The 27,695-nt window shown below is 45.3% G+C and overlaps 3 protein-coding genes across 8 annotated transcripts in view; 1 reads left to right on the top strand and 2 right to left on the bottom strand.

The window, feature by feature from the left end:
* Positions 1–27,695, top strand: part of LOC130160996 (NACHT, LRR and PYD domains-containing protein 12-like) — a 347,054-nt gene that overhangs the window by 69,435 nt on the left and 249,924 nt on the right. The window lies entirely within an intron of this gene.
* On the bottom strand, positions 3,767–19,784 carry xylb (xylulokinase homolog (H. influenzae)). The gene is made up of 19 exons (XM_056363913.1): positions 19,596–19,784; positions 18,026–18,108; positions 17,487–17,556; positions 17,085–17,165; positions 16,717–16,803; positions 16,487–16,615; positions 15,854–15,919; positions 15,674–15,746; positions 14,901–15,019; positions 14,725–14,806; positions 14,400–14,440; positions 14,170–14,285; positions 13,940–14,055; positions 13,612–13,685; positions 13,313–13,409; positions 13,173–13,231; positions 12,355–12,442; positions 10,813–10,907; positions 3,767–4,884 (listed from the first exon to the last, which is right to left on the bottom strand). The coding sequence occupies exons 1-19, from the start codon at positions 19,782–19,784 to the stop codon at positions 4,816–4,818; spliced, it is 1,734 nt and encodes a 577-aa protein (XP_056219888.1). The 3' UTR covers positions 3,767–4,815.
* On the bottom strand, positions 20,633–27,595 carry nub1 (negative regulator of ubiquitin-like proteins 1). Of its 3 annotated transcripts, none has more exons than XM_056363910.1 (15): positions 27,334–27,591; positions 25,820–25,948; positions 25,271–25,438; positions 25,108–25,175; positions 24,931–24,995; positions 24,667–24,834; positions 24,490–24,578; positions 24,281–24,387; positions 23,882–24,068; positions 23,659–23,766; positions 23,407–23,559; positions 22,800–23,045; positions 22,644–22,724; positions 22,028–22,232; positions 20,633–21,434 (listed from the first exon to the last, which is right to left on the bottom strand). In XM_056363910.1, the coding sequence occupies exons 2-15, from the start codon at positions 25,934–25,936 to the stop codon at positions 21,292–21,294; spliced, it is 1,905 nt and encodes a 634-aa protein (XP_056219885.1). In that variant the 5' UTR covers positions 25,937–25,948; positions 27,334–27,591; the 3' UTR covers positions 20,633–21,291. The 3 variants fall into 3 exon arrangements, with proteins under 3 accessions (XP_056219885.1, XP_056219886.1, XP_056219887.1); XM_056363911.1 differs by having other exon boundaries at positions 22,899–23,045; positions 27,334–27,571; XM_056363912.1 differs by lacking the exon at positions 20,633–21,434 and having other exon boundaries at positions 22,065–22,232; positions 22,817–23,045; positions 27,334–27,595.

Raw genomic sequence — 27,695 nt, 5'->3', positions numbered from 1 at the left:
ACACACCTCTCAATCGAACTCAATTTCCCACGGCTGAGGCATTAGTCACCGGGTAGAAATGGCGTGCACGTGATCTCTCTCGCTCTCTCACACACACACACACACACACACACACACACCAGCTAACCTTTATCAACCCCAGGTCTATAATCCGATAACATCACAATGACAGAAGTGTAGGAGAGAGGGATTGTGAAGGATGAGAAAAGAGGAGGAGACAAAGAGGAGGAGACAAAGAGGAGGAGACAAAGAGGAGGAGACAAAGAGGAGGCAGGAGGAGGAGACAAAGAGGAGGAGACAAAGAGGAGGAGACAAAGAGGAGGCAGGAGGAGGAGACAAAGAGGAGGCAGGAGGAGGAAAGAGAAGAGAAAACAAGATTATCAGAGAGAGACAGGAGGATGAGAACGAGAGAGAGACAGAATCTGAGGATTTTAAGTTAGTTTTAATCCAAATTCAACCAAATGGTTTGTTTTTGGAGAACAGTGATGACAAGCTTTGGGGGCGGAGCCTACCAGGTAGCAGGAAATGACAGTCAGCGGTGTCAGTTTACGCCTTCTCCAGTTACTTTAATGCTTTTCCAGCTAAAGTTCGTCCTCCTGCCTCAGACTCATCACGCTGTAACAGCAGTGATGTCACGTGGTCCTGAGGATGATGTCATATCAGTCTGTCCCATTCACTCATTAACTGTAGAAACACTGAGACACGTTCCAGTTCCTTTACATGTTAATGTTGCCTGGTGTTTTTAACCACTGTGGGCTCACTGTACTACCATGGCTACACTATAGCATAGCATAGCATAGCATAACATAGCATTACACATTTAGAGTGCCATAAATCACTAAAAATAAATAAAACTTTGATAATTTTCTTTGTTAATTTATGAGAATTTCTGTTTAATCTAAGCTATAGATACAACCTTATTTCAAGTGAACTCAAGTGTTAGGACTCTATATGATACACTGACTATTGACATGTTTACAGCTGTTAAAATCAGGCCACTTTAACTGTTTACATATCACTCAAAGCAACTATATACAACACTTCTACTACAGGCGTGCAGAGGAACCATGGTCATGTCAGTCTGCATCACTTCCTGACTAATATCAGGTACAGTTTCTGCACTTATATATATATATATACACACACACACAGGAGTTAAACTCTTCCAGTAACTTCCTAACATCTTTCTTTTCTTTGGTCTGTGTCTTTTCGCTGTCATGATAAATAACTGTGTTTTACAACTCAAACCTTTTATACTTCGTGTGTCTGTCCTCGCCATTTAATCCATGTTCTGCTTGTTGTAAACAAACCCTGGTGAACTCCATGCGTTAGTGAGACATGAATACGTCAGTCAGCTGACATTGACGTCATCGTGTCTGCGTGGGGAAGTGTAGATTTATCTGTTTGTTAAATGATTTAGCTCAAACAAACTGTTTATTTGGGGGAATTTTTAACTGGAGAGATTTGGAGGAAAGATTGAAATTTGAAGCTTGAATTCTATGACATGTTCTGATGGACGTGTATGTCACACATGGTTACTTCACAGACCAATAGAAAGTTGAAAATCTGACGATTGTGTCAGTCTTTACAGATTGTGGATATGATCAATGGTTTGTTTTTGGCAATTCTCAGAAAAAGGGTGGTTTTCGATCCCGTGCACGGGACGGGGTTAAAGACCTTCTGATGAAAATCCAGTGTTTAACCTTGTTAACATCCATATGCTGTTTTTATATAATATGATGATGAAATAATCATCAACACTATGACTGAGTGTTTCCACCTTGAATTGCAGTGAACCAATGATAGTCTCATAAAAACAGATTCACAAACCTGAGGAACCAATCCCGTCAACTTCTGGGGACGGGGGGCGGGGCTAAATACACCTTAAACCTCGCCAGCACAGAGAGAGAGAGAGAGAGAGAGTTAGCATTAGAAAAATATGAAAAAAAATGAATGTGTTCACAACTGCAGAGGTCCAAATGAAACCTGAGTGAAGTCCTGTCTTCCTCTGTGTGAACATGAATCGACTGGTTGATGGAGATGAACAGCTGGTGGAGCTGATTCTCATTAAACCACAGAAGAAGAAGAAGAAGAAGAAATTAAAGGATCCAGTCAAAGCAAAGATGTTTCTGATCACTCAGCTGATGTTTCCCTCTCTTCATGCTTCATCTACTTCTGGGTTTATAATTTACAGCAGCTGGATGAAAACACAGAAAACACAGAGACGTGGAGTGAAAGAGACAGAAGGAGATACTTCATCACACACACAGTCTGACACACTGTTCTACATCCAGTCTGTGTGTGTGTGTGTGTGTGTGTGTGTGTGTGTGTGTGTGTGTAGCTTGTTATAAAAGACAGTGCAGAGCAGTGTGTATATAAAACAGGAGAGCAGAGTGTGTGTGGAGTGATGATGAGGAGGCTGAACCTTCCTCACATTAACACAGTAAACAAACAGAAACATCACATCTCGATCATGACCTCATCTTCTTCTTCTGTGGTTTAATGGCAGCAATCACACAGAGGAGACTATAGTTTGTGTTTGTTGAGATGGACGAGTGAAAAACGCAGCTGAAACGTTTTGTATAGGACGTCTGAAGTCCGGCCCACGGGCCCCGATTGGCCCACAGCTTGTCTCTAAAAATATACTATCTAAACTGAAGCTGCAGAATGATTGACACTTCCTCGTTCAATCATGATAACCTTTTTAAAAGGACGGCAGGTGACTTCAAACTCTTGATTGACACAATGAGAACACACATCTCACCTGGGTTTCAATATTTTATAAAGATTAAATGAGTTTTTCATCCTTAATGAGGCAAATTATTCAAACTGTTCAAATGATGTTTTTTTTTTTAGCAGACTCCCAGGAGTTCACAGGAAATAACACTTTCATTCGTCCATGTAAAGACAGTCCTGACTCCATGATGTTGATGTATATGTTAGCACTAATTAGCAGGTATCAGTGTCTGCATTCACCTGGCATGTTAGCTTAGCCTGTACCTATCCAGTTGGCTAGCCTTTGAGCAAGACACAGACTCTCAGCGTTGCTAACGATGCTAACAGGTTACCATGCTCACCACAGTTATTATAGCTCCACCTCTTTGCCCATATTGGGATTAGTCAGGAGTCAGGGGGCGGAGTCAGACACTGCCAAGATGGCGACTTTGGAGCAGCTCACGCTGAGCTTCAGAAACCTGGGGGTGACATCCCAGAGGCGACAGTCATCTTTATTTAGTCCATGATGAAAACTGAAAATAAAAAATTTAAAAGAACAAAAAGTGAAAAAGTAAAGCGGGACTCAAACCCCAGTGTTTGACCAGTTCATCCACCGTGACGGCCGCTCTGATGTGGACTTGGTCGGTCTCTGGCCTTCGAGGTTAACTCCTCCCACACAGTCACAGGTCCGTTGTTGTTGAACTGACAGACAGAAATTATTCTTGCTGCATCAGGCGGGAAAATAAACCAGACGACACCAAGAACACTGATAAACAAAACCAATCAAACGCTGCTCCCGCTTTATCGGTTAGTCCACGCCTGGAGAATATCATTACACCCACACTGCAGAATGTCATTAAACAGAGGACACGGAAATGTGTTTCAGTGTAATCAAACTTCCAGATAATTCATATTTCCTGTTTGTTAACCCACAGCTGCTGTTTACCTGAGACAGGTGTTTTAATCTCATTTCCTCCTGCAGGTAAACTCATTGTTCTTATCTGAAGTGAAACAGGATTTATTCTGTTCAGTGACTGACAGGAAGCGCTGCTCATGTCATCATTTGGTTTATTACAAATTATACATTAAAATACCATTTAGTTTAAAGGTGTTTTTGTGAGGAAGCCAGTTTGTGTGACAGATGTTTAGTGTCACATGATCGGACCGTGTCGGCGCAGAGACCGGTTTGATCCAGATCCTGAAGCTTGGCTCAGGACAATAAAAACATTGTGTGAATGCAACTTTATAAACAACAGTAACTGTAACAGTAACGTCATCAAGAACTAACTCACTTTCTGAAGCTTTGTTTTCCCCAACTGGGCTGAATACTGACTCTGGATCAGCTGTAGTTTTTGGCTGGAACAGGGCCAGACCTACAATCTGGAATGTCACTGACTGACTGACTGACTGACTGATCACAGATCCTCCACTGGTCAGACGAGTGCCGAGCCGCCGTCTTCCAGTGTTTCTGCCTCTGATAAAAGTCTGTGACGTTCTGGAGCTGAAGGAAATAAAGACTAAACTACAGCGGATCCGGACGGAGGCTGAGCTCTGCGTCAGAGACTCAAGAAGAAAGACAGTCTCTCTCTTCCTCTCTGATCTGAACAGCTCAGTCTCTGTCTATAATTCATGTGTTTGGTGATTTAATCACAGTTTTAAAATCAGGATTTGACCAGAGGTCCAGACACAGACCTGGTTCAGACCTGTTGAACAGTTAAAACTGGTGAGCAGCCAAAAACTGACGTGGGATCAGTTTATTTATATGTAACGTTCCTTTTGTCTAAATTTGATCAACTTTAATCTGTGGTTGATTTTCATTCTGCTTTTAATTCAAATATATAAATGAAAATATTCTTGTCGTTTTCCATTTGTTTGTTGCATTTGATTCCTGCTGTAATTATCCGTTAGTGCTGATTCAAACAAGCTACAACTGTCGGTTATTTTCATTGATTGGCAGCGTTAATTCATTTGAACTAAACTTCAGATCATGTTTCTAAAACTGTTTTTGACTGAAACGTATTTCGTTCAGAATTTATCTTCAATAATTCACTTTCTGAAAACGTCTGATTTCCATCGACAGATCTGATTGGTGGCTGCGGCTCAGGTGCGGCTCTCCTGCAGGACTCTGTCCTCCAATCGGGCGTATCGCTTCAACATCTGGTCATACACCTGGAAGACACACACACAGGTAGAAATCATCGCTGTCCTGCCTCTTTCCTTTGTGGCGGTGGATGTCGGTAACGTAACAGCACAAAACCCCAATTACATTAAAGTGAAACTAGAACCACCTCCTCGTGGTCGTACCCCTCCGCCACCCAGACTAGTTCCAGTTCACTTCCTGTTTATCCAGAGTCAGAGAAAATATGAACCATGTGTGTGAAGTCTTGAGTAACGGCCATAAAGGGTTTGTAGGGTTACACTGACCTTTGACCTTTGACCACCAAAGTATAATCAGTTCATCCTTGAGTCGTAATTTGAAGAAGTTCCGTCAAGGTGTTACGGAGACATCGTGTCCACGAGAACGAGACGGACGGATGATCTGAAAACAAAATGGCCGCCGGAGGACTGAAAATATGATCAAATCTCTGATGACAAACCGTCACACAAATGTTTAATCTTTGACATGACTCTGGATCAACAGGATGTAGTCGAGGCGTGATTCTAGCGTTGTGTGTAACTCGACCTATAGCTGACAGATGTTTCCCTCCGCAGCAGACACATGACGATATCTGACCAATGACACGTGGATCCAATAAAACGGTTTCAACTGAAGATGTGACGGTGTGGAGCTGCAGTGTGATGTGGTCTCCTGTGTTTGTCTCTGTATGTCCCCGTGCTGCTTTCACTGTCTGTACGAAAAGGCAAAGCCAGTAACAAATAAAACACCTCATCAATATTAATGTGACGCAGGTATTTCTTTACGTTCACGTGAATAAAACAGACACCAGGTGAAAAGTGTAACTGTGACTGAAAACTGTTTCTGTAAAAAATAAAGTCGACACATACAAAACCTACAGAGGAGAGTTTATGTGTCGCCCCACTGACCACTTCATCACTTCACCACTTCACCACTTCATCACTTCACCACTTCATCACTTCACCACTTCATCACTTCACCACTTCACCACTTCACCACTTCATCACTTCACCACTTCATCACTTCATCACTTCACCACTTCATCACTTCACCACCTCATCACTTCACCACCTCACCACTTCATCACCTCATCACTTCACCACTTCACCACTTCACCACCTCATCACTTCATCACCTCATCACCTCATCACTTCACCACTTCATCACTTCACCACTTCACCACTTCACCATTTCATCACTTCACCACCTCATCACTTCACCGCTTCATCACTTCATCACTTCACCACTTCACCACTTCATCACTTCACCACTTCACCACTTCATCACTTCACCACTTCATCACTTCATCACTTCACCACTTCACCACTTCATCACTTCACCACTTCATCACTTCACCACCTCATCACTTCACCACCTCACCACTTCATCACCTCATCACTTCACCACTTCACCACCTCATCACTTCATCACCTCATCACCTCATCACTTCACCACTGCACCACTTCATCACTTCACCACTTCATCACTTCACCACCTCATCACTTCACCACCTCACCACTTCATCACTTCACCACTTCACCACCTCATCACTTCATCACCTCATCACCTCATCACTTCACCACTTCATCACTTCACCACTTCACCACTTCACCATTTCATCACTTCACCACTTCACTTCACCACTTCATCACTTCACCACTTCACCATTTCATCACTTCACCACTTCATCACTTCACTTCACCACTTCATCACTTCACCACTTCACCACTTCATCACTTCACCACTTCACCACTTCATCACTTCACCACTTCACTTCACCACTTCATCACTTCATCACATCACTTCACCACTTCATCACTTCACCACTTCATCACTTCACCACCTCATCACTTCACCACCTCACCACTTCATCACCTCATCACATCACCACTTCACCACCATCATCACTTCATCACCTCATCACCTCATCACTTCACCACTGCACCACTTCATCACTTCACCACTTCATCACTTCACTTCACCACTCATCACTTCACCACCTCACCACTTCATCACTTCACACTTCACCACTTCACCACCTCATCACTTCATCACCTCATCACCTCATCACTTCACCACTTCATCACTTCACCACTTCACCACTTCACCATTTCATCACTTCACTTCACCACTTCACTTCACCACTTCATCACTTCACCACTTCACCATTTCATCACTTCACCACTTCATCACTTCACTTCACCACTTCATCACTTCACCACTTCACCATTTCATCACTTCACCACTTCATCACTTCACCACTTCATCATTTCACTTCACCACTTCATCACTTCACCACTTCACCACTTCATCACTTCACCACCTCATCACTTCACCACCTCACCACTTCATCACCTCACCACTTCATGACCTCATCACTTCACCACCTCATCACTTCACCACTTCACCATTTCATCACTTCACCACCTCATCACTTCACCACTTCACCATTTCATCACTTCACCACCTCATCACTTCACCACTTCATCACTTCACTTCACCACTTCACCATTTCATCACTTCACCACTTCATCACTTCACCACTTCATCATTTCACTTCACCACTTCATCACTTCACCACTTCACTTCACCACTTCATCACTTCACCACCTCATCACTTCACCACCTCACCACTTCATCACCTCATCACTTCACCACCTCATCACTTCACCACTTCACCATTTCATCACTTCATCACTTCACCACCTCATCACTTCACCACTTCACCATTTCATCACTTCACCACCTCATCACTTCACCACTTCACCATTTCATCACTTCATCACTTCACCACCTCATCACTTCACCACCTCACCTCATCACTTCACCACTTCATCACTTCACCACTTCACCATTTCATCACTTCACCACCTCATCACTTCACCACTTCACCATTTCATCACTTCACCACCTCATCACTTCACCACTTCACCATTTCATCACTTCACTTCACCACTTCATCACTTCACCACCTCATCACTTCACCACCTCACCACTTCATCACCTCATCACTTCACCACTTCACCACATCACTTCACCACCTCATCACCTCATCACCTCATCACCTCATCACTTCACCACTTCATCACTTCACCACTTCACCACCTCATCACTTCACCACTTCACCACTTCACCTCCTCATCACTTCATCACTTCACCATTTCGCCACTTCATCACTTCACCACTTCATCACTTCATCACCTCATCACTTCACCACTTCATCACTTCACCACTTCAACACTTCATCAATTCACCACTTCACCACCTCATCACTTCACCACTTCATCACTTCACCACTTCACCACCTCATCACTTCACCACTTCACCACTTCACCTCCTCATCACTTCATCACTTCATCACTTCGCCACTTCATCACTTCACCTCTTCATCACTTCATCACTTCATCACTTCACCACTTCACCACCTCATCACTTCACCACTTCACCACTTCACCTCCTCATCACTTCATCACTTCATCACTTCGCCACTTCATCATTTCACCACTTCACCACCTCATCATTTCACCACCTCATCACTTCACCACCTCATCACTTCACCACTTCATCACTTCCCCACTTCATCACTTCACCACCTCATCACTTCACCACTTCATCACTTCATCACTTCACCACCTCATCACTTCACCACTTCACCACTTCATCAGTTCACCACCTCATCACTTCACCACTTCATCACTTGACCACCTAATCACTTCACCACTTCATCACTTCATCAGTTCACCACCTCATCACTTCACCACTTCATCACTTCACCACCTCATCACTTCACCACTTCATCACTTCACTACTTCACCACTTCATCACTTCACCACCTCATCACTTCACCACTTCATCACTTCACCACCTCATCACTTCACGTCATGTTGCTGTTTCATATTTAATATCCTGCTGTACAGTAAAGTATAGAGAGAATATTCAATCACCAACATCTAATCAGTGCTGCACCTTCAGAGTCTGTGTGTGTGTGAGTGTGTGTGTGTGGTGTGTGTGTGTGTCTGTGTGTGTGTGTGTGTGTGTGTGTGTGTGTGTGTGTGTGTGTGTGTGTGTGTGTGTGTGTGTGTGTGTGTGTGTGTGTGTGTGTGTGTGTGTGTGTGTGGACTAGGTGTTTTAGCAGAGCTCATTATTTATTTATGAGCTGTGCTGTTTAATTATGGAGGATGAACATGAGAGAACATCACTTCAGTAAACATACAACTACATTAGAATAACATGGAACCCTGGAGAGTGTGTGTGTGTGTGTGTGCGTGTGTGTGTGTGTGTGTGTGTGTGTGTGTGCGAGAGAGTGTAAAATTAAAATGCAATGAGGGTAAAAGCACTGCTTCGGTAAATATAGAACAGTGTTTCTGTGTGTGTGTGTGTGTGTGTGTGTGTGTGAACTGGACCTTGACAGATGCTCAACAGTGTGTGTATTGGTGCAGTACACACACACACAAACACACACACACACACACACACACACACACACACACACACACACACACACACACACAGTGTTGGTCGGGTTGGTTTATTGTGCAAATGATGCTGACTAAGAGCTGCCAACGCTGGCCCAACGCTGGCCCAACGCTGGCCCAACGCTGGCCTGAGTGGGGCTACTGGGCCTAAAGCATTTTCAGGTCCATGTCCCTGAAACTGACCTAACCCTGGCAGCCGGATCTGGGCCGGATCTGGCTTTACTCCCATGAATCTGTTAAAAAGTAGCAGCACTAGAAGAATTAAACTTCAAAATAAAAGTCTCACCAGGCTTTCATTTGTTGCTGCCTCTGCAGCTCAGGTGTTTGTGTTGATGTTTGTTTTGTGTCATTAACATATTGTTGTTGTTGTTGTTTGTGTCTCTGGTGTGTCGTCATGGTGACTCGAGCTGTCACACTCTTAATTAAAGTGAACATGTTGAGGCGAGCGCTGCTCTCGACCTGAGGTGACCCCGCCCCCCTCCTGGGAAGCTGAGAAGTGATTGACAGGAATAAAAAAAGACAGAGAGGCCCCATCTCTCCTCCTTCCCTTCATCTTCTCTCCTCTTTCTTCATCACCTCGCTGCTCTCTGAGTTTTCAGAGGACGATGTTTGTTGCTGTTTGTCGCTGTAAATCATCTTCACCCCCCCCGTATCTTTGAAGCTGCGTCTCCCAGAGTCAGAAACAGACACAGATTTGAAAATGTAACATTATGACGAAGAAAAGTCCAAATGAAACGAGACTCAGAAACAAACATGAGCTGAATTTAAAACAGCTTCCAGAAACTGACTGGGGAGGAGGAGGAGGAGGAGGAGGAGGAGGAGGAGGAGGAGGAGGAGGAGGAAGGGGAGGAGGAGGAGGAGGAAGGGGAGGGGGAGGAGGAGGAGTGACACATCTACCTGTTTAAATATCCACTACCTGCTGCTGTCAGTCGCACTGAGGTGTTTGATGTGAAGCGACTGATTCTCTTCAGGATGAACAGAAACGTTTTACTGACGTTTCTGTCTCAACATGCAGCTGCTAACGGGAGCCTCTCTTCTGATTGGCTGACTGTTTTTTTTGACTGATCCAATCAAAATAAAGCAGATTTCAGATAAAAACACTCAGAGAAACTAAATCCTGCACGGGTTGGATGGTGGGTCCAGGTGGGCGGGGCTTAGTGACTGCTTCCTGACGGCTGGTTTTAAGGCTCAGTGTGATGTCACTGTTCAACCACCTCCACCGGTCAGAGAGATCAGCTGACTGACGGCTGCTCTGACTCTGTGGTTGCATGGCAACCGTGAGGGGATGCAGGCCCACAGACCAGATCCTGGACCTGAACCAGGGACGGACTAACGAGCAGGAGTTAAAGAGAAGCAGAATTAACGCCACTAGTGTCTCATTAACACGTTTATTGGGGCTAAAACACCTGAAGATCATCGTGTGTGTGTGTGTGTGTGTGTGGTGTGTGTGTGTGTGTGTGTGTGTGTGTGTGTGTGTGTGTGTACCTCCTGTGCTGTAGGATGTGGCGTGGCGACCAGCTGTGGTTCAGGTGCTTTCTTCACCACGTCAAAGAAGGAAACTCCAGATTCTGCGACCAGGCCTGAAAACACACAGGTGTCTGTTAACCAATCAGACGGCCAGACTCATTAACCAATGGGAGGGTTTGTATCACGCAAAAGAAGAAGAAAAGAGTCTGTTGACCAATTACAGTCTAGAGGTCGTTAACCAATCAGGAATTAGCATTAGAAACACAAATTCTCTCTCTCTCTCTCTCTCTCTCACACACACAAGGTCAGGACGATGCTGAGAAAGCTTATGAGCTTTCACACTCACACACACACACACACACACACACACACACACACACACACACAAATATCAGAGGTGTAAATGTGCAGCTCAGCGTCACTACAACATGAATATGGATGTGTTCTACAAGGCCGTGTGTGTGTGTGTGTGTGTGTGTGAGTGTGTGTGTGTGTGTGTGTGTGTGTGAGAGAGTGTGTGTGTGTGTGTGTGTGTGTGTGTGAGTGAGTGAGTGAGTGAGTGAGTGTGTGTGTGTGAGTGTGTGAGTGAGTGAGTGAGTGAGTGGTGAGTGAGTGAGTGAGTGAGTGAGTGAGTGTGAGTGAGTGAGTGAGTGAGTGAGTGAGTGAGTGTGTGTGTGTGTGTGTGTGTGTGTGTGTGTGTGTGTGTGTGTGTGTGTGTGTGTGTGTGTGTGTGTGTGTGTGTGTGTGAGGTAAACAGCGTCTTGTTGCTGACCCTCTTCTTGTTTGTGACGGAGCCGTTGACCTGAACTTTTCTCACTCTGGACTAAGAGACGACTCGTGTCCTCTCCCTGTCTCTCTCAGCACAGTCAGTCCAGCAGGAGGAGTCTGCAGTCTCTCCTCCTCCTCCTCCTCCTCCTCCTCTTCCTCCTCCTCCTCTCCTCCTCCTCCTCCTGTGACTCTCTCAACTCCCTCAGGATTGATTTTCCGTCCTGATTCATGGTGTATTTCCTCACGTGTTAAATTAGTGGACACACGGGGACGAGCGTCCAGACCAGGAAGCTTAGTGTTGACAGTGGACGGACAGGAAGGAGCAGCTTCACTTGGATCCTGTTTCGTTCCAAGTGTTTTTACCTGTTGAGAACGTCGGAGAGGAACGAGCCACGAACAGGTGACGACCGGAGCGCTACGATGTTTACTGTTGCTTAGCAACACCGTCAGCTGCTCCGGGGCCGACGTAATCACAATCATCCAGATCTTAATGTTTTAGTTTGATACTATCAGTCTGTTCAGCAGGTCAAAGACCGGATCACCGGGGCCCAACATCAGCTCAGACCCAGGACCAGGTCCAGGACCAGGACCCGGACCAGGACTAGACCCAGGTCCGTGACCAGGTTTCTCTTCAATGCAAACATTTCCAAATAAAAGCTCATAGCACATAACCACAATAATACATGAAAACAAGACCAGAGACACAGAAAGACAGCCTCTGCAGGACTGATCTGACTGATTGATTGATTGATTGGTTGATTGATTGATTGATCAGTGTTGTCATGGTGTTACCGTGCAGAGCTCTGTAGGCGGAGCCCAGACAGGCGGAGTCTGACAGATCGATGGTGTAGACCGGAGCGTTGAACACGTCAGACAGAACCTGGGAGAGAGGTGGAAACGGTTTCCTCCGTTAACGAAGCTGCACATCAAACAGTGGCTCGTTAGCAGGAGCTCGTTAGCAGGAGCTCGTTAGCGCCTGAAATTGATGGATCCATTAGAGGTGATTCCCCCCGTCTGCTGCTGCTCGTCTCATTCACAGTATTTACCTGACACAGGTGAGTTTTTATCCTCCTCAATCTGTTAATGTCACATCTACATGTAAATACAAACTAAAAATCTTCAGTTTAAACATTAAAATATGGATTCGACACGTTCCACTCGGAGGTCAAACACACCTTCAATAAATCCAATCCTCATATTTCTATTGTTGAAACAACAATAATAAAGAGTTTAACCGGCGCTGGACTGGTGGAAGTTTGAGGCTCAGCTGCTGGAAACATTCGACTGACATCAAACACAGCTGTTCCCGTTTCCAGGTCATTACATCTGTTGCTGTTTTTGTTTGTTTGTTTGTTTGTTTGTTTTTAGACTCCAAGTCACAATCAGTTTATTTGAGTCCAGCTTTTGACTCGACTTTCATGTCTGTGGTTTTATAATGAAAAGGACTCGAACAGGAGCTGAAACTATCAACTGAAGGAACGAGTGAAAGCAAAGTTAATAGTCACTTAATCTGAAACCATAAATAAAATAAATACAAACAGGTTGATAAATGACTCAATGTGTTAATTACAGACAGGTGAACAGGTGAACAGGTGAGGCAGATCACTCACCTGTAGAATCTGTCTATTAGACGAAGCTCCTCCTGTCGCCATCACTCTGGTCCCTGGAACTAAAACCACAGAAGAGGAAGTCAGACGTGTTTCCACAGCGTCGGAATGAAGGAGTGAAATGAAGGAGTGAAGGATCTTACCGATGGAGTAACCCAGACGCTCAGCGTGGACTCTCCTGGACAGAAACTGACCCTCCACCACCGCCCGGACCTCCACCTGAGGACTGAAGGAGGACACCTGCAGGACCAGGACAGGTGAGACAGGTGAGACAGGTGGACTCTCTCTCTCTCTCTCTCTCTCTCTCTCTCTCTCTCTCTCTCTCTCTCTCTCTCTCTCTCTCTCTCTCTCTCTCTCTCTCTCTCTCTCTCTCTCTCTCTCTCTCTCTCTCTCTCTCTCACTCTCTCTCTCTCTCTCTCTATCTGAATGTCTCTCTACCGACCTCAGTGTCGTCAGGGTCAAAGCGATGAACTCCCACTGCAGGAGGGGTGATCTCCATGGTGTCAAAATAAAAGCCTGGAAACATCAAACAACCAGTGAGAGGGGGGAGGGAGGAAGGAAGGAGGGAGGGAAGAAAACAAGGAAAAACTGGAAGGGAGAAGAAAGGAAGGAGGAGAGGAGGAAAAGAAAAGATGTGTGGAGGAAGGGAAGGAAGGAAAATAACAAAGGAAGAAGCAGAGAGGCAGGAAAGAAAAGAATAAAAAGAAAGTAAGGAAAATAATGAAGACATAAGGAAAGGAAAGAGTGAGTGAAAGGAAAGGAAGCTTCACCTATGTTTCCTTTGTTTCCGAGCGGTGTGTCCCTCAACGCAGCAGAAAAAACTTCCCATGATCCTCCAGCACACTCGTCCCGGACGCGCTCCCTCGTTAGAGACCCGTTCTTGAAGCTGAGGACGACAAACTGGTCACACATCAGTGTTTTATCACCTCATAGATATGATGTCATGATATTACATGTAGAGCAGCAACACAGTGTGTGTGTGTGTGTGTGTGTGTTGTACCACAGCAGAGCCATGTACACCTGCCAGTCCACAGGGTTACAGAAGATGTGACCCTCCAGAGCAGGACGAGGCTCCTGGATCCACAGAAACACCGTGTCACTGGTCCCTAGACTCACCTGGACACACACACACACACACACACACACACACACACACACACACACACACACAGTGTATATGGAGTATTGTACAGTGAGGGGATGATGGACAGACTGTGTGGACAAACTTACAGTGATGTCTCCCTGCTGGAGCCTCATTCCTGCCAGAGATGCTGAGAGACAGGAAACACACACACACACACACACACACACACACACACACACACACACACACACACAGAGCAGGTAACATCATCCTGCAGCAGACAGCACCACCCTGTGTTCATCTGTCAGAACTACAGGAACTGTTTTAAATCTGAGTGAATGAAACAACGACATGAGGGGGAAACATCTGGAATCAGAAACAGCTGTATGTATTTTTCTCAGCTTGGGAAATAAAAATTAATTTAACGTTTGACTAATTCTTTCCTCTTCATATTAATCTTGTGTATTTCACCTGGGTTGTCTCCAGTGAAGGTCACCACCCGGCAGCTCTCACTGAAACCATGTGCAGCCACAAAGACGGAGGAGACGGGACCCTGCAGGACAGGAAGCAGGACAGGAAGCAGCACTGAGACGCCCCAGTCCATAGGCCAAACCACACCAGAGTGGACCAGAGTGGACCAGTCTTACCAGTACAGATGTGGAGGGCAGCGGCGCTCCCAGCAGTCGGTCCAAACGTGGAGCCGTGGCCTCCAGGCAGATCTCAGACCAGGTTCTGGTCCTGATGTCCAGAAGATTCATCCCTGAACCTGAACAACCAATCAGTCGATCAGTTCATCAATCAACTGATCAATAAGATTGTAACTCAGTCATTTACTTTGTCACTGACTCTGTCCATGTGACACTTCCTGTCAGGAACCAATCAGAGGTTCAGGATTCTGAACAATCACTTCCTGTTCCTGTCTGATTGATCATCATTATTCTGCTTCTCTTCTTCTCTGGATTCATTTTTGTCGTCATGGTAATAATAAAACTGATAATAATCAAAACAATCACTGATTCAAATATGAATCATTAATAAATGATGATTTAAAAAGTAACTGATGAGTGACGGACCTCACATAGAAACATGAATGAATGTGAATTAATCACATACAGTTTATATGTAGAGATAATATTAAAGAGTCATGTGACGGTGCTTCAGAAAAAGACAAAGCAAAAGAAAGTTTTCAGAAATGTGTTTTAAATTTCTGATTTCCTTTTTTTAATTTAATTTAATAGTTTAAAGTTATTTATAATATTTTATGTCGTAATATTTTTACAGTGACACTGATTTTAACTCCATTCGATCAGATATGTTCATTTAGTTTAGTTTGTAGAACAGGAACATGAAAATGAAAATGAATGAATGGACGAATGAATGAATGAATGAATGAATGAATGAAGTGTGGTCGGTGCCGTACCGTCACTGTAGTCAATGGCGGCGTAATCACCGAGGAAGAGAGAGGCTGCAAAACTACTGACCAATGAGATCCTCTGAAACCACACACACACACACACACACACGCTCAGTTCACACTAAGGTGACCCACAGAGGTCACAGGCCTCAGGTCAAAGGTCACAGTGATGCTCTGGCGGCTGACCTCAGTGTCCTGGTACTGGTCCGCTCGGCTCTGTCGCAGCTTGGCGATCTGGTTTCCTGTGAAGCGCTGCAGGTGAACACAGACAGTTCTGTTTTTGTGTAAGATTAAAGGGACGTTGACGATGATCAGTGTGAGTCTGGACGAATGATTTATTATTGATCTCTGGATTCTGTTTCACTCAGAATAATATATTTAATATATAATAATAATAATAACTGTGTGTAAACTTCATCTGGAGCCGATTATAATATTCTTTTCTTTAAAAAAGTTTGTGAAGAGACAGAGACAGAGACACAGACAGACAGAGAGAGAGACAGACAGAGAGACAGACAGAGACAGAGACAGACACAGACAGACAGAGAGAGAGACAGACAGAGAGACAGACAGAGACAGACAGAGACAGACAGACAGACTGACAGAGACAGAGAGACAGAGACAGAGAGACAGAGAGACAGACAGAAAGACAGACAGACAGACTGACAGAGACAGAGAGACAGAGAGACAGACAGAAAGACAGACAGAGACAGACAGACAGACAGAGACAGACAGACAGACAGAGACAGACAGAGACAGACAGACAGACAGACAGACAGACAGAGAGACAGAGACAGACAGACAGACAGACAGACAGACCTCGTAGGCTCTGGACCCGGTGACCTCTGCCAGTCTCAGAGCTCCTCCTGCTGCTGCCTGCAGCTCCTCACACTGCTGTCTGCTGCTGGAGTCCATCCACACAGGACTGTCCAACACCGAGAAACTGTCCTGTTGACACACCAGTGGACATGAATACACACACACACACACACACACACACACACACACACACACACACACACACACACACCATCTGGCTGTGGACAGACCTGCAGCTGCTGGAACAGGGTCTGATCCGGGTCGAGCTGGTTCAGAGTCTTGGACGCTCCTCGTCTCCAGTACACGCTGCCATGTTGCTGAGACAGAGACAGATGTTTCATCAGACTGCTACAGAGCACGACGACAGGAAGTAACAAAACATTTCCTTCATTTCATGTTTTAATTAAAATAACTTATAAATGAACGATTAATCATCAATAAATGCTTCAGATTTAAAAATGGATTTAAACATCATTAAATAAAACATTTATAAAAACTCATGAATAAATAAAACAATATTTAAAACATTCGTACAATACAATACTTGTCACCATGTCCATATTTGGGCGAGGCGTGTGTCACATGGTTCCTGTCTCACCTGGCCGCTGCCTGACAGCGCTCTGACTCGGGAGAAGTCAAACCCCGCCCTCTTCATCTTGTCCAATAGCAGGTCCAGAGCCTGAGGACAAACAACCGATCACATTAGAGCGTGGGGACAGACGGTCGAACATCTGTCAGAGCAGCAGCTGTTATAAAAGCACATCTGCAGATTGAGGTGCGTTTGTTTAACGCCACCCGGAGCAGCAGCGGGAGGAGACACATCAGGAAAGACTCACATCCGTCACTTTGTTCTGGTTCATCAACCTGACCCAGAAAACACGACTTGTCAGAGGTCAAAGGTCAGCTGACGACCCTTCACGTTGAGGTTATACTTTAACTGAAGAATTACAGAGTGGAGGGAAAACTCCTTCATCATCATGACTGTGTGTGTGTGTCTCACCTTGACCCACATCAGCACAGGTGAGGTGACGGTCAGCCTGTCGGCGTGGAGGTGAACTCCTCCCTGAGTCCTGGAGACCAAAGACAACAAACTGAGCTGCTGCTCACTTTCAAAATAAAACACCTGAACCACATGAACAACCTTAACAAGGTGAGCAGAAAAATTTGCAAAACAGAACCATTTTGGTGAAAAGATGTAATTATAAACAAATTATAAAATATTAAAATGTGAATAATGTTTCTGAATGTTTTGAAAATAAATTCTTTAAAAACTTTACGAATGTTGAAAATAGCAGCATCAGGAACGTTTGTGTTGTCGCTGGTCAGACCTCAGCGTATTCCTGGATCCATCGTTATCATTAAAAATAAAAGTGCTCTGATCAGAGATCGTTACGGGGTCGGACGTGGCGGCCAACGTAAGTGGGATGGGAACCACATCATTACAAAACTCTGACCGTCAATATTCAATATGAGATCAATACATGGCTGAAGGGTGACTCTGCTCTTGCCCCAGAGACAGTGATATCTGATGTGTGTTACCTGAACTCAGGTAGCTCGGAGTCAAAGTGCACATTGTCCCGGTGAACCACGTCCAGTTCCCCGTCGATCGCCACCACCTTCAGCTTCAGAGGAACAATCATTAAACCAATCATCCAATCGAGGGGGGGGGGGCAGTTAGAGACTCACCTGTTGCTCAGGTGTTTGTGTTAGTTTCTGTTATTTTGTCCAGCTTTAAGTGACTCGCTGTAACTCTTTAACTCCCTTTAAATCTCTTCTGAAAACACATTTCTGTCTCGGCCTTTCTCATTGTTTTCTTCCTCCATAAGAATAAATCAGCTTTTTGAGCCTAAACATGATTGAAAACTCGTGACACTTCGCACACGTGTCAGCATCCATACCCCAAGGCCAACAGGAAGTCAGCCATTTTGAATTTAATCTGCAGCTTTGATGCCGTTTTGGTGATTTAAGGACGTCGTACTTAAAGGAACTCCTCGTAGAGAACTAATCAGATGGACGAATCAATATCTGATCATCTTCAGACCTTTACGACGAGTTTTCGTTGGAGGACCTGCCCGTGGCGGCGCGGCCAATTCTATAATTTATCATGAAACAGGAAGTTGTTATAACTATAATATACATTGACCAATCTGCCTCAAACTTCACGTGTTTGATGACCGTCCCACATGAAAACATCTGCATGCTAATATGACGTCACTGTCATTGCGCCACCTACTGAAAACAGGAAGTAAATCCTGAGTAACAGTCATCATTCGATTCACATGATGGTCTGTTTTACACCTGATTTACAGGAAGGTATGAATGTTGGCGGCGGCCTGGCGGCGGCCCCGAGGTTAACGACAGGCCGGGGCCTGTGATGCTGTTTACAGCTTTAATTTATATTGTTTTATCCCTAATTATTGTTTTTCCATGTTTCACTGCCTCTTTTCACTTCCTGTCAGATCTCTTGGCATCATGTTGATTTGAGTTGTTCTTGTTGTTCTACACTTTTACACTTGTGTATTTTATCTGGTGATTATTTTGATTTGAATTCTTTCATTTGATTTTATTCCTTTTGATTGTGAAACTTTGTGTCTGGGAAAAGTGTCGCACAAATAAACTTCTCTTGCTTCTTTTCTTTGATCTGACCTTCTTCTAAAACACTTTGTAAAGAAGAGAGTTATAAATAAAGATTTATTTTAATCACCGAGGGACAGACAGACAGGTCAACATCAGTCTGATCCAGGTGTTCCTAATAAACTGAGTGTTCACATTAACATGGATAATATTTCAGCAGCTGCTGGATCTGAAATACCGGATCAAACTCTGGACCGGATCCAGGTCAGTGACCCGTTAACTACCGGAGTCTGTTTCCCGCCGTTAACGTCACCGTGTCTCCGCTTTAAACAGCTGATTCTGTTTTCTGAGGTGTCCTCAGTCCGAGGTTCTGGTCCGGACCCAGAACTCACACCGACCCGACGCACCGCCCCGCGTCTCCTTCTTCCGCATCTGCGCTTTTACTACATCTTCAGCGCGCTGCGTGGACGTAGAATACGTCACCGAATCCAACGCACACAGGTAAACGACGTACAGGTGACGGGGTGAGTTTTACCTGCTGAGTGCTGAAGTCGAAGCCCAGGTAGAGAGGAGAGTCCTGACAGGCCGCCATGAGGAGGAAACACACCGACCACCTCCGGCACACACACACACAAACACACACCGGGGGGGCGGGGGTTAAACATTTAAAGAGACACACACACTCTCTTACGGAAGACGATGAGGACCATATGTGAAAAAACATTTTAGAAATCTGAGATCAGAATTCAAAAAAAGAAAAGAAAATCACATATGGTCCTAATCCTCTTCCGTACTCTCTCTCTCTCTCTGTATATAAATAACAAGTGTTAAAGCTCCATGTTTCTTCTTCTTCTGTGTTTTATTTGAAGTGTTGATCCATCAGAAAATATAAAAACCATCTCAGTGTAGTTTTACATCTCCTCTCTCAGGCTTCTCTCTGGAGCTCTAGTAACAACAGGTTGGTGAGCCAATCAGAAGAGAGGAGGCTCTGAGCCTCTCTTCTGATTGGCTGACTGTTTTCTGACTGATCCAATAAAAATAAAGCAGATTTCAGGTAAAAACACTCAGAGAAACCAAATCCTGCAAGGTTTGGATGGTGGGTCCAGGTGGGCGGGGCTTGGTGACTGCTTTGTTGTGACATCACAAAGTTCCAGAAGTCCTGACGGCTGGTTTTAAGGCTCAGTTTCTGAATACAGGCTGTGTGCATTTCTCTGTGGATGACCAGGTGACAGGAAGAAGACAGTGACCAGGTGACAGGAAGAAGACAGTGACCAGGTGACAGGAAGAAGACAGTGACCAGGTGACAGCTGAGTTCCACAGACAGACGTGTTCAGGTTTCTGGGAGATTTTATTTCTACTTTCATTTTATCTTTTTATTCTCCAAACACCTCTTTTAGCATTTTATTATTTTTTCTTTAACATTTTTTTTTTTTTTTTATTAGATTTCTAATATCCCACCTTTTATTTCTGGTTTCACTGTCTTCAATACATCTCCTCTGTTATAGTATTTTATCACTCTATCGTTTACCTATCTTCAGTCATGTGACCCAGCCGACTACAGGACAGACAAAGTCAAACGAAACCTTTTTCTTTATTGGCTCCATCAACATGAGACGATCCACATGGAACTCATCATCAACATGAAATTCATTTAAATTAAATCAACGTCACAAACAGCTGCTGAGTCGCAAACGGAAAACACGTGATCGATCAGTCGTCACAACAACAAGCTGGAGTTCGTGTTTCCAGCTGCAGCTCAGCAGGTTCCTTTGGTTCGGACAAAACATCTAAAGAAAATCTTCATGTGGCTAAAGATGAATTCAGAAAAGAACATTTGTGTTTAAAGGAAATAATGAAGAACAGCAGACGGTTCAGTCTGAGAAGAACAAGTTTTAAAGTGAACGTCGTCATGTGACGCGCCGCTTCTCAAACTGAAGCTTTCACAAGTTAAAACAGGAAGTCGTCAGCAGCCTGCAGGACTTTGACACCTTTTCAAATTAAATTCAAATTAAACATGTTGCCAGCTGAGGTGCAACACAACAGTTTGGATCCTTCAAAATAAAACTGTGTCTCAGCTGATCGCTAAATAAAACTAATGATCAGTTTGTGAGGGAGGAGACGACCTGATTGAGTCTGAGGTGGAGGCGCTGACTGCTGTACATGGATAACAGAGGGTGAAGCACTGTGTGTGTGTGTGTGTGTGTGTGTGTGTGTGTGTGTGTGTGTGTCTGTCACACGGAGTGTGTGGGGCCACGGCTCAGGTAGGTCTTCATGGTGTCGATGAGCTCGCTCTCCTCCTCCAGCGTCAGGTCGAGATAATCCTCCTCGTGGTGGGAGATGTCGTCCAGCACCTCGCTCACCAGCTCCTCGTCCTCTGAGGACAGAAGACACATGGACGAGCCGATCAATACTGTGTTCAGATCAATACTGTGTTCAGATCAATATGCTCACTTCTGTTCTGTCACATTAAAGTTCTGACTTTTTATTTTCTTTACTTTTTGAGTTCGTCACAAACTGTTTTCTACTTCTCTTCATTTCTTTCTTGCGGAGTTGAAGCTCCACGTGTTTTTATGACGTATAATAATGTATTACATAAATATTTACAGTATGTTACACATTTATATATTTAGATTAAATGAAAACATTATTATGTTGGTATCCAGTATCTCAGGACACAATCACACGTTAAAAAGAAGGAGAATGAAAAATGACAAACTGAGAAAAGTCTGAATGTAAGAGCTTGAATTGAATCAGGAAAATAAAAACATACATATGAAAATAAAGTTAATTAATTACTAAAATATGAAGCTTGTTTTTTTATTTCCCTTTTGCCTTTAACATTTGACTTACAGTTGAATTTTTTCATCTCTACAATATGATAAAAGCTTCATTTGCATTTTGTCTTTTGATCTCAGTCCTGGGTGAAGAAAGCTCCGCCCACTGTCCAGAGGTGTGGAGGTGTCTTACCTGTGGAGGCGGAGGAGGCTGTGGGCTCCTCGGAGGAGGGGGAGGTGGAGGAGGGGGTGGAGGAGGAGGGGGTGGACGTGGAGGTGGAGGGCGGGGAGAGGACGCCCTGGTTGTCCAGCAGCAGCAGAGTCGCAGTTTGGATGTCTCCACCCGTCAGTCTGAGAGCGGCTTCAGACGCCTCCCTCTCAAAACCCAAATACAACAACTGCAGCGGGGGGGGGGCAGAGAGGGGAGGGGGGCAGAGAGAGACAGACAGACAGAGACAGAGAGGGGGGGCAGAGAGAGACAGACAGAGAGAGAGAGAGACAGACAGAGAGGGGGGGCAGAGAGAGACAGACAGAGAGAGAGAGAGACAGACAGAGAGGGGAGGGGCAGAGAGAGAGTCAGTTTAACAACTTGGAGGAAATCTAAGCAGCTCTTTGATGTCTTTGTTCCTGGTGAAGTCAGGTGAAGTCAGGTGAGGTCAGGTGAGGTCAGGTGAGGTCAGGTGAAGTCAGGTGAGGTCAGGTGAAGTCAGGTGAGGTCAGGTGAGGTCAGGTGAAGTCAGGTGAATTCAGGTGAGGTCAGGTGAATTCAGTCGAGGTCAGGTGGTGTAGGGCAGTGTCAGGTGGGGTACCTGCTCCACCTTCTCTGGACTCACGGCCCCCTCTGTGTTGTTGTTGTTCAGCTGAGCGGGTCGACTGGAGTCCTGGAGGATCTGAAAGACAGCAGGCAGAATATTAGAATAACTAACAGCAGCTTGGACAGAGGGGGTCAGCTGACTGTCATTTACCTGCACGGCTTGATCACCTGAGGAGGGTGTGTCAGTTTTAAACTGGATCTTCAGCTGAGATCGTTTCTCTGATAATGAAGTGATGAAACCGCCTCTCACCTCGCAGGCTTTGTCCACGTCTCCGTCGGCGCGGTGCAGAGCTCTGGCTGCGTCTCTCCTGGAGAATCCCATCTCTGTGAGGGAGGAGATGTCCTCCATCCTCCTCCTCCTCTTCTGCCGCTCCCTCTGCTTCAGCTCCTCTTGCTCCTGAGCAGAAAACACATCCACACTCATCAAACTCAGAGCTCGCAACACGTACCAATACAACTGACAGACAAAGATCACGGATCCAAAACACGAGATCTGAAGGATGGAAACCGACAATGAGCGGCTGCTGAAGCCTGAACCCTCCGGACTCTCATTGATTTATTCATTTTTATTTTACTGCACGTTAAAACCTCTTCCAGGTATTCCAGGGAAGGTCCTCTAACATCCTGGAAACGTGGCCAGGCTCCTACTTTCAGCTTTAAGCCGTGGGAGTGGCTAGACTCAGGTTCAGTGACATCAGTCAGCGTCCTCAGACTAACTGTGGTGCAGGTGCAGGTGCAGGTGCAGGTGCAGGTGCTACCTGTCTGCGGCTGCTGATGTGGTTGGCGGCGGCCTCCAGGTCTCCCTGACAGGCTCTGAGTCCCAGCCGAGCTTCTCTCTCAGAGAAACCCAGAGCCATCAGCTGGGCCATTTTCTCTGAGTCCAGACACAGACGGCTGAACAGAGACTCCACCTGCACACACACACGCACGCACACACACACACACAGTCATCAGTCATGTGTGTTGTGCAGAGTGTGTGTGTGTGTGTGTGTGTGTGTGTGTGTATGAACCTTGGACAGCTGCTGCTGAGCCTGACCGTCGTTTCCCTCCAGGTAGGAGAGGAGACTCTGGAGGAGATACAGCCGCAGAAACAACACCTCCTCTCTGCCTGTGTTACCCTGACAACACACACACACACACACACACACACACACACACATCAGGTTAAAACGTCTCAAGGTTAACATTTCAAAATAAAACAAGATTGCTGTTGTAAACGTGTGAACAGTTCACCTTGATCATGCGCAGCCTCTCGCGCTGTTCTCCGTAACACTGCAGGAAACAGTCCTCGGCTCTCCGCAGGCGGCTCTTGCCGTCGTCCAGACAGGACAGAGCCTCCAGCGCTCGGTAACACCACACGATGTCCAGCTGCAGGACGGCGTAGTTATCCACCGAGGTGAGCAGAGCCGAGTCGCACTTACTGCACAGAGAAACATGACTCAGCACCTGATGTCTCTACACCTTCACTCCGACACCAGCAGTTACTAAAACTGCGACTACACTACGACCTGTTCTGCTGCCGTTCACCACCATGAACCACTGTCTGAAGTCTGACACGTGAAACTGTCTCCAACTCCAGGACAGTGATGTTGGACACCTGATGATGTCAGAGCTGGTGTCAGGTGACCTTACCTGAACTGCTGGTCGGCCTGGAGCAGGTGACACAGAGCGTTGTCGTACTGCTTCCTCTTCATCAGAGAGCGACCTTTCTCATGGAAACCCATGGCCAGGATCAGAGCCTGACACACACACACACACACACACATTATACAGAAGTCAAGACGGACAAAACTGAACATTAACCTTTAAAACTCAACACGATGAAGTGTGTATCTCTCTACCTTCCTCTCCTTGTGCGGGATCTTCAGGGGGTTTCCCTTCTGGTCGGCGATCTCCAGGAAAGGCGTGGTGTCTGGGTCCTCGCTGCCGTCTGAGAAGCAGCAGCAGAGAGTAAGAGACTTAACACCAGAGGTCACACACACACACACACACACACACACACACACACACACACACACCTCTCTCTGACAGGATCTGGAAGCCTTTCTGGGTCCTCTGCAGACTCTCGTTCTGCTCCTTCTTCTTCTGCTCCTCCTCACTCATCTGTCGCTTCAGCTCGGCGTCGCTCACCTTCAGCACCATCATCTTACTGTGGTTCTTCACGCCCTGCTCATCCAGACGCTGGTCTGCCAGGACCAACACACACACACGTCAGTGATAGACAACAGAAACAGAGCAGTGGAAAATGATCAGCTGATTGATCTATGGATCAGCTGACTCACCTACACACAGCGTTTTCCCGTTCAGGATCAGTTTGATGTATTTGAGGCCGTGGTCGTCTCCAATCCTGCAGCAGAGGAACACACACACTCAACCGCCAAGTGTCTGAGAGGAGAACCAACACAGTCCTGTCTGATCTGTGTGTGTGTGTGTGTGTGTGTGTGTGTGTGTGTGTGTACCTGTCCACCACCTCCTGAACCAACACGTCCAGCCTCGTCTCCAGGTAGGTCTTCTTCGACTTTGGATCCTGAAACAAACAGGAAACAGAACGACAGTTTGAAACTCACAGCAGCAGCACAGACAATGATGATGATGATGATGAGGATGATGATGATGACCCACCTTCCTGCTGTCTCTGGGCAGCAGCAGCTCCAGCGTTGCCACGTTGGTCTCTCTGTACGTCTTGTTTCCTTTCCCTCTGTTCACCGCCTGGACTCTGACGGACTCCAGAGCGCCGCCCACCTCCGCCACCGACAGACCCAGCAGGGGGGCGCAGTGCTGCGCCAGCTCCTGAACAAAAACAGTTCATGATCCAATGTGAGATTTCAAATTAAAGCTGTAACATTAAAGTAAACGACTCCACATGAAGAACACTGTAACATCTCAACGATATAAGGAGGAGCAGGGACGTCCCAGGAGATGCATTAAAACAAAACTAATTTTAATGGCTAACAGTTATTTTCACTTCTCTGTTTTTAGATTTGTTTATGTATGATTCATTTTTTGTATGTGGATCTGTGTGTATTTATTTACTTACTTAGAAATACCTCATCTTAATAATACATTATCAATAAACACATCAATAAATATGTTCCTCCCCAGGATCAGGGGAAGTCCTGTGATGATGATGATGATGACAGTGTAGTTGAAGAAGGTGTGGTGTTTATTTACCTCCATGTGCTGCTGCCCCGGCTGGTTGTCGTCGTCGGTGTACGGCGGGTTCCACAGCTGGATCTTCTTCTGCTTCAGCAGGTTCTTCAGCTTCGCCTCCGTGTTCTGCTCCGCCATCGTGTCTCGTCTCTGAAAGCACCAGGGACGAATGAGAAAGTGAAAGCTGTTGGACAGCTGGAGGAATTCCCCCGCTACGTGGAGTGAGTCATTACTGCTGAAGGAAACCAGAGCCGAGAGACAGACTCCGGCCGACTGTGTGTCTCTGCTCAGGTGTTACTTTACAGGAACTAATCAATCAATCAGACTTTGTTTGTATAGCACTTTTTATACAAACTAAGCAACACAAAGTGCTTTACAGAATAAAAAAAAAATAAAAGCAATAAAAAACAACACACACACACACACACACACACACACAGAACGATAAATTACCAAGTAATAAATAAAAACAATAGAAATAAGACAATAAAAACAGGACCTGAGGAAACACTGAAGACTGGAAAGCAAAGATAACGACAGAAATATAAAGATAAAATAATAAAATATAAAACAGAGGAGATGTATTAAAGTGGGTAAAACGAGAAATTAAAGGCAGGATATTAAAAGGAAAATAATCATAGAATAAAAGGACAAACCCATAAATCAGCTTCAAATATATAAATAAATAAAAGTCAATTAAAAGCCAGACTGAAGAGGTCGGTGTTGAGTTTACTGTCCTCAGGTATCCTGGACCACGGTAATTAAAAGCTGCCTCACTGTGAGTTTTCCTTCTGACTGTGGGTTTAATTAATAGACCTGAGGGATCTAGGAAGATAAAATCAAATCTGATCAATAAGTCGGACCATTGAGAGCTTTAAAAACCAATAAAAGGATCGTAAAATCAAAACATGTTGCTGAAAAGAAAGCCGTTCACTAGTGGACGTTTTTCCTCTCAGTGTCTATTGTGACTGACCGTGAACGTCTCTCAATCAACTGACGTCTCCTCGGTTTAAACGTCCTCTCAGATTTCTAAACTCAGCTACTGGTTTCAAACAAGCCAGAAAAACTCAAATAAACTACAAATGTGCTGCGGGAGAGTTACGGTCAAACTTATTATTGACAGATGCATTATGGGAGATGTAGGATCCTGTGTTTTTGCAGTTGGACCCACAGTAGCAGGTAGAAGTTGAGGATGTCTGGCTCCAGATCTCCAAACTTTAAACACGTGACTGGAGCAGCAGATTCATGACGTTCATACCGGAAGTATCATCACTCAACACTGTTAGTGACATTTAAACGGGTTTCATGTCTGATTGCTGGTCAACAATGTTCCTGTGAGAGACACTAACACGGAGAGCTAACGGTGAATGAAGCTAGCTGACGGTAAACACGTTACTAATGACGCCAACAACAACAACAGGCGGAGGTTTCACACGGTAACAGTTACCTAGCCGCTAGCTTCAAACAACGGTCGTTTCTGTGTTTTCCCGCTTAAAACCCGCCATGACTCGCTGTTAAATGTTCCTGAGCGTTACCTTGACGTCAAAGGACAAGATGACAAAGAGCTCCGTGGTTTTAAACGCGCGTGAGGCCCCGGTAACCGTCCACTTCTCCGGCCAGATGATGATGTTGTTGTTGTGGGTTCGTCGTTTCTGGGAAAGAGGTGACGAGAGAGAGGAGGAGGTCTCACTCTGACCGCGTTTCACGATCCGGTTAACGTCACGTACCGCCAACCAAAATCAAGCGAGGAGCTCGGCGTCCGTCACAGCCACGTGACTCGTCCTCACAACTAAAGACGATCTGTGATCTGCTACGGCGTCTAACGAGGGTCAAATGTCCTACAGTTTTTCTGTGAGAGGAAATTCGACAATACAAGCCAGCGTTAAAATAAAATAAA

The sequence above is a fragment of the Seriola aureovittata genome, chromosome 20 (assembly GCF_021018895.1).
Source record: "Seriola aureovittata isolate HTS-2021-v1 ecotype China chromosome 20, ASM2101889v1, whole genome shotgun sequence".
Classification (NCBI taxonomy): Eukaryota; Metazoa; Chordata; class Actinopteri; order Carangiformes; family Carangidae; genus Seriola; species Seriola aureovittata.
This window is presented reverse-complemented; position numbering and strand designations above follow the sequence as displayed.

Bases quoted from the DNA above. Each gene is read 5' to 3' on its own strand.
- xylb (XM_056363913.1), bottom strand. From the start codon at position 19,784: ATGTTTTTTCACATATGGTCCTCATCGTCTTCCGTAAGAGAGTGTGTG. The intron at 15,920-16,486 runs GTCTGTCTGTCT...GTTCACCTGCAG, and splicing joins CCGGGTCCAGAGCCTACGAG to CGCTTCACAGGAAACCAGAT. The intron at 14,056-14,169 runs GTACAACACACA...TGTCGTCCTCAG, and splicing joins GTGTACATGGCTCTGCTGTG to CTTCAAGAACGGGTCTCTAA.
- nub1 (XM_056363910.1), bottom strand. From the start codon at position 25,936: ATGGCGGAGCAGAACACGGAGGCGAAGCTGAAGAACCTGCTGAAGCAG. The intron at 25,176-25,270 runs GTGGGTCATCAT...TGTTTGTTTCAG, and splicing joins TGCCCAGAGACAGCAGGAAG to GATCCAAAGTCGAAGAAGAC. The intron at 22,233-22,643 runs GTACCCCACCTG...CCCCCGCTGCAG, and splicing joins GTCCAGAGAAGGTGGAGCAG to TTGTTGTATTTGGGTTTTGA.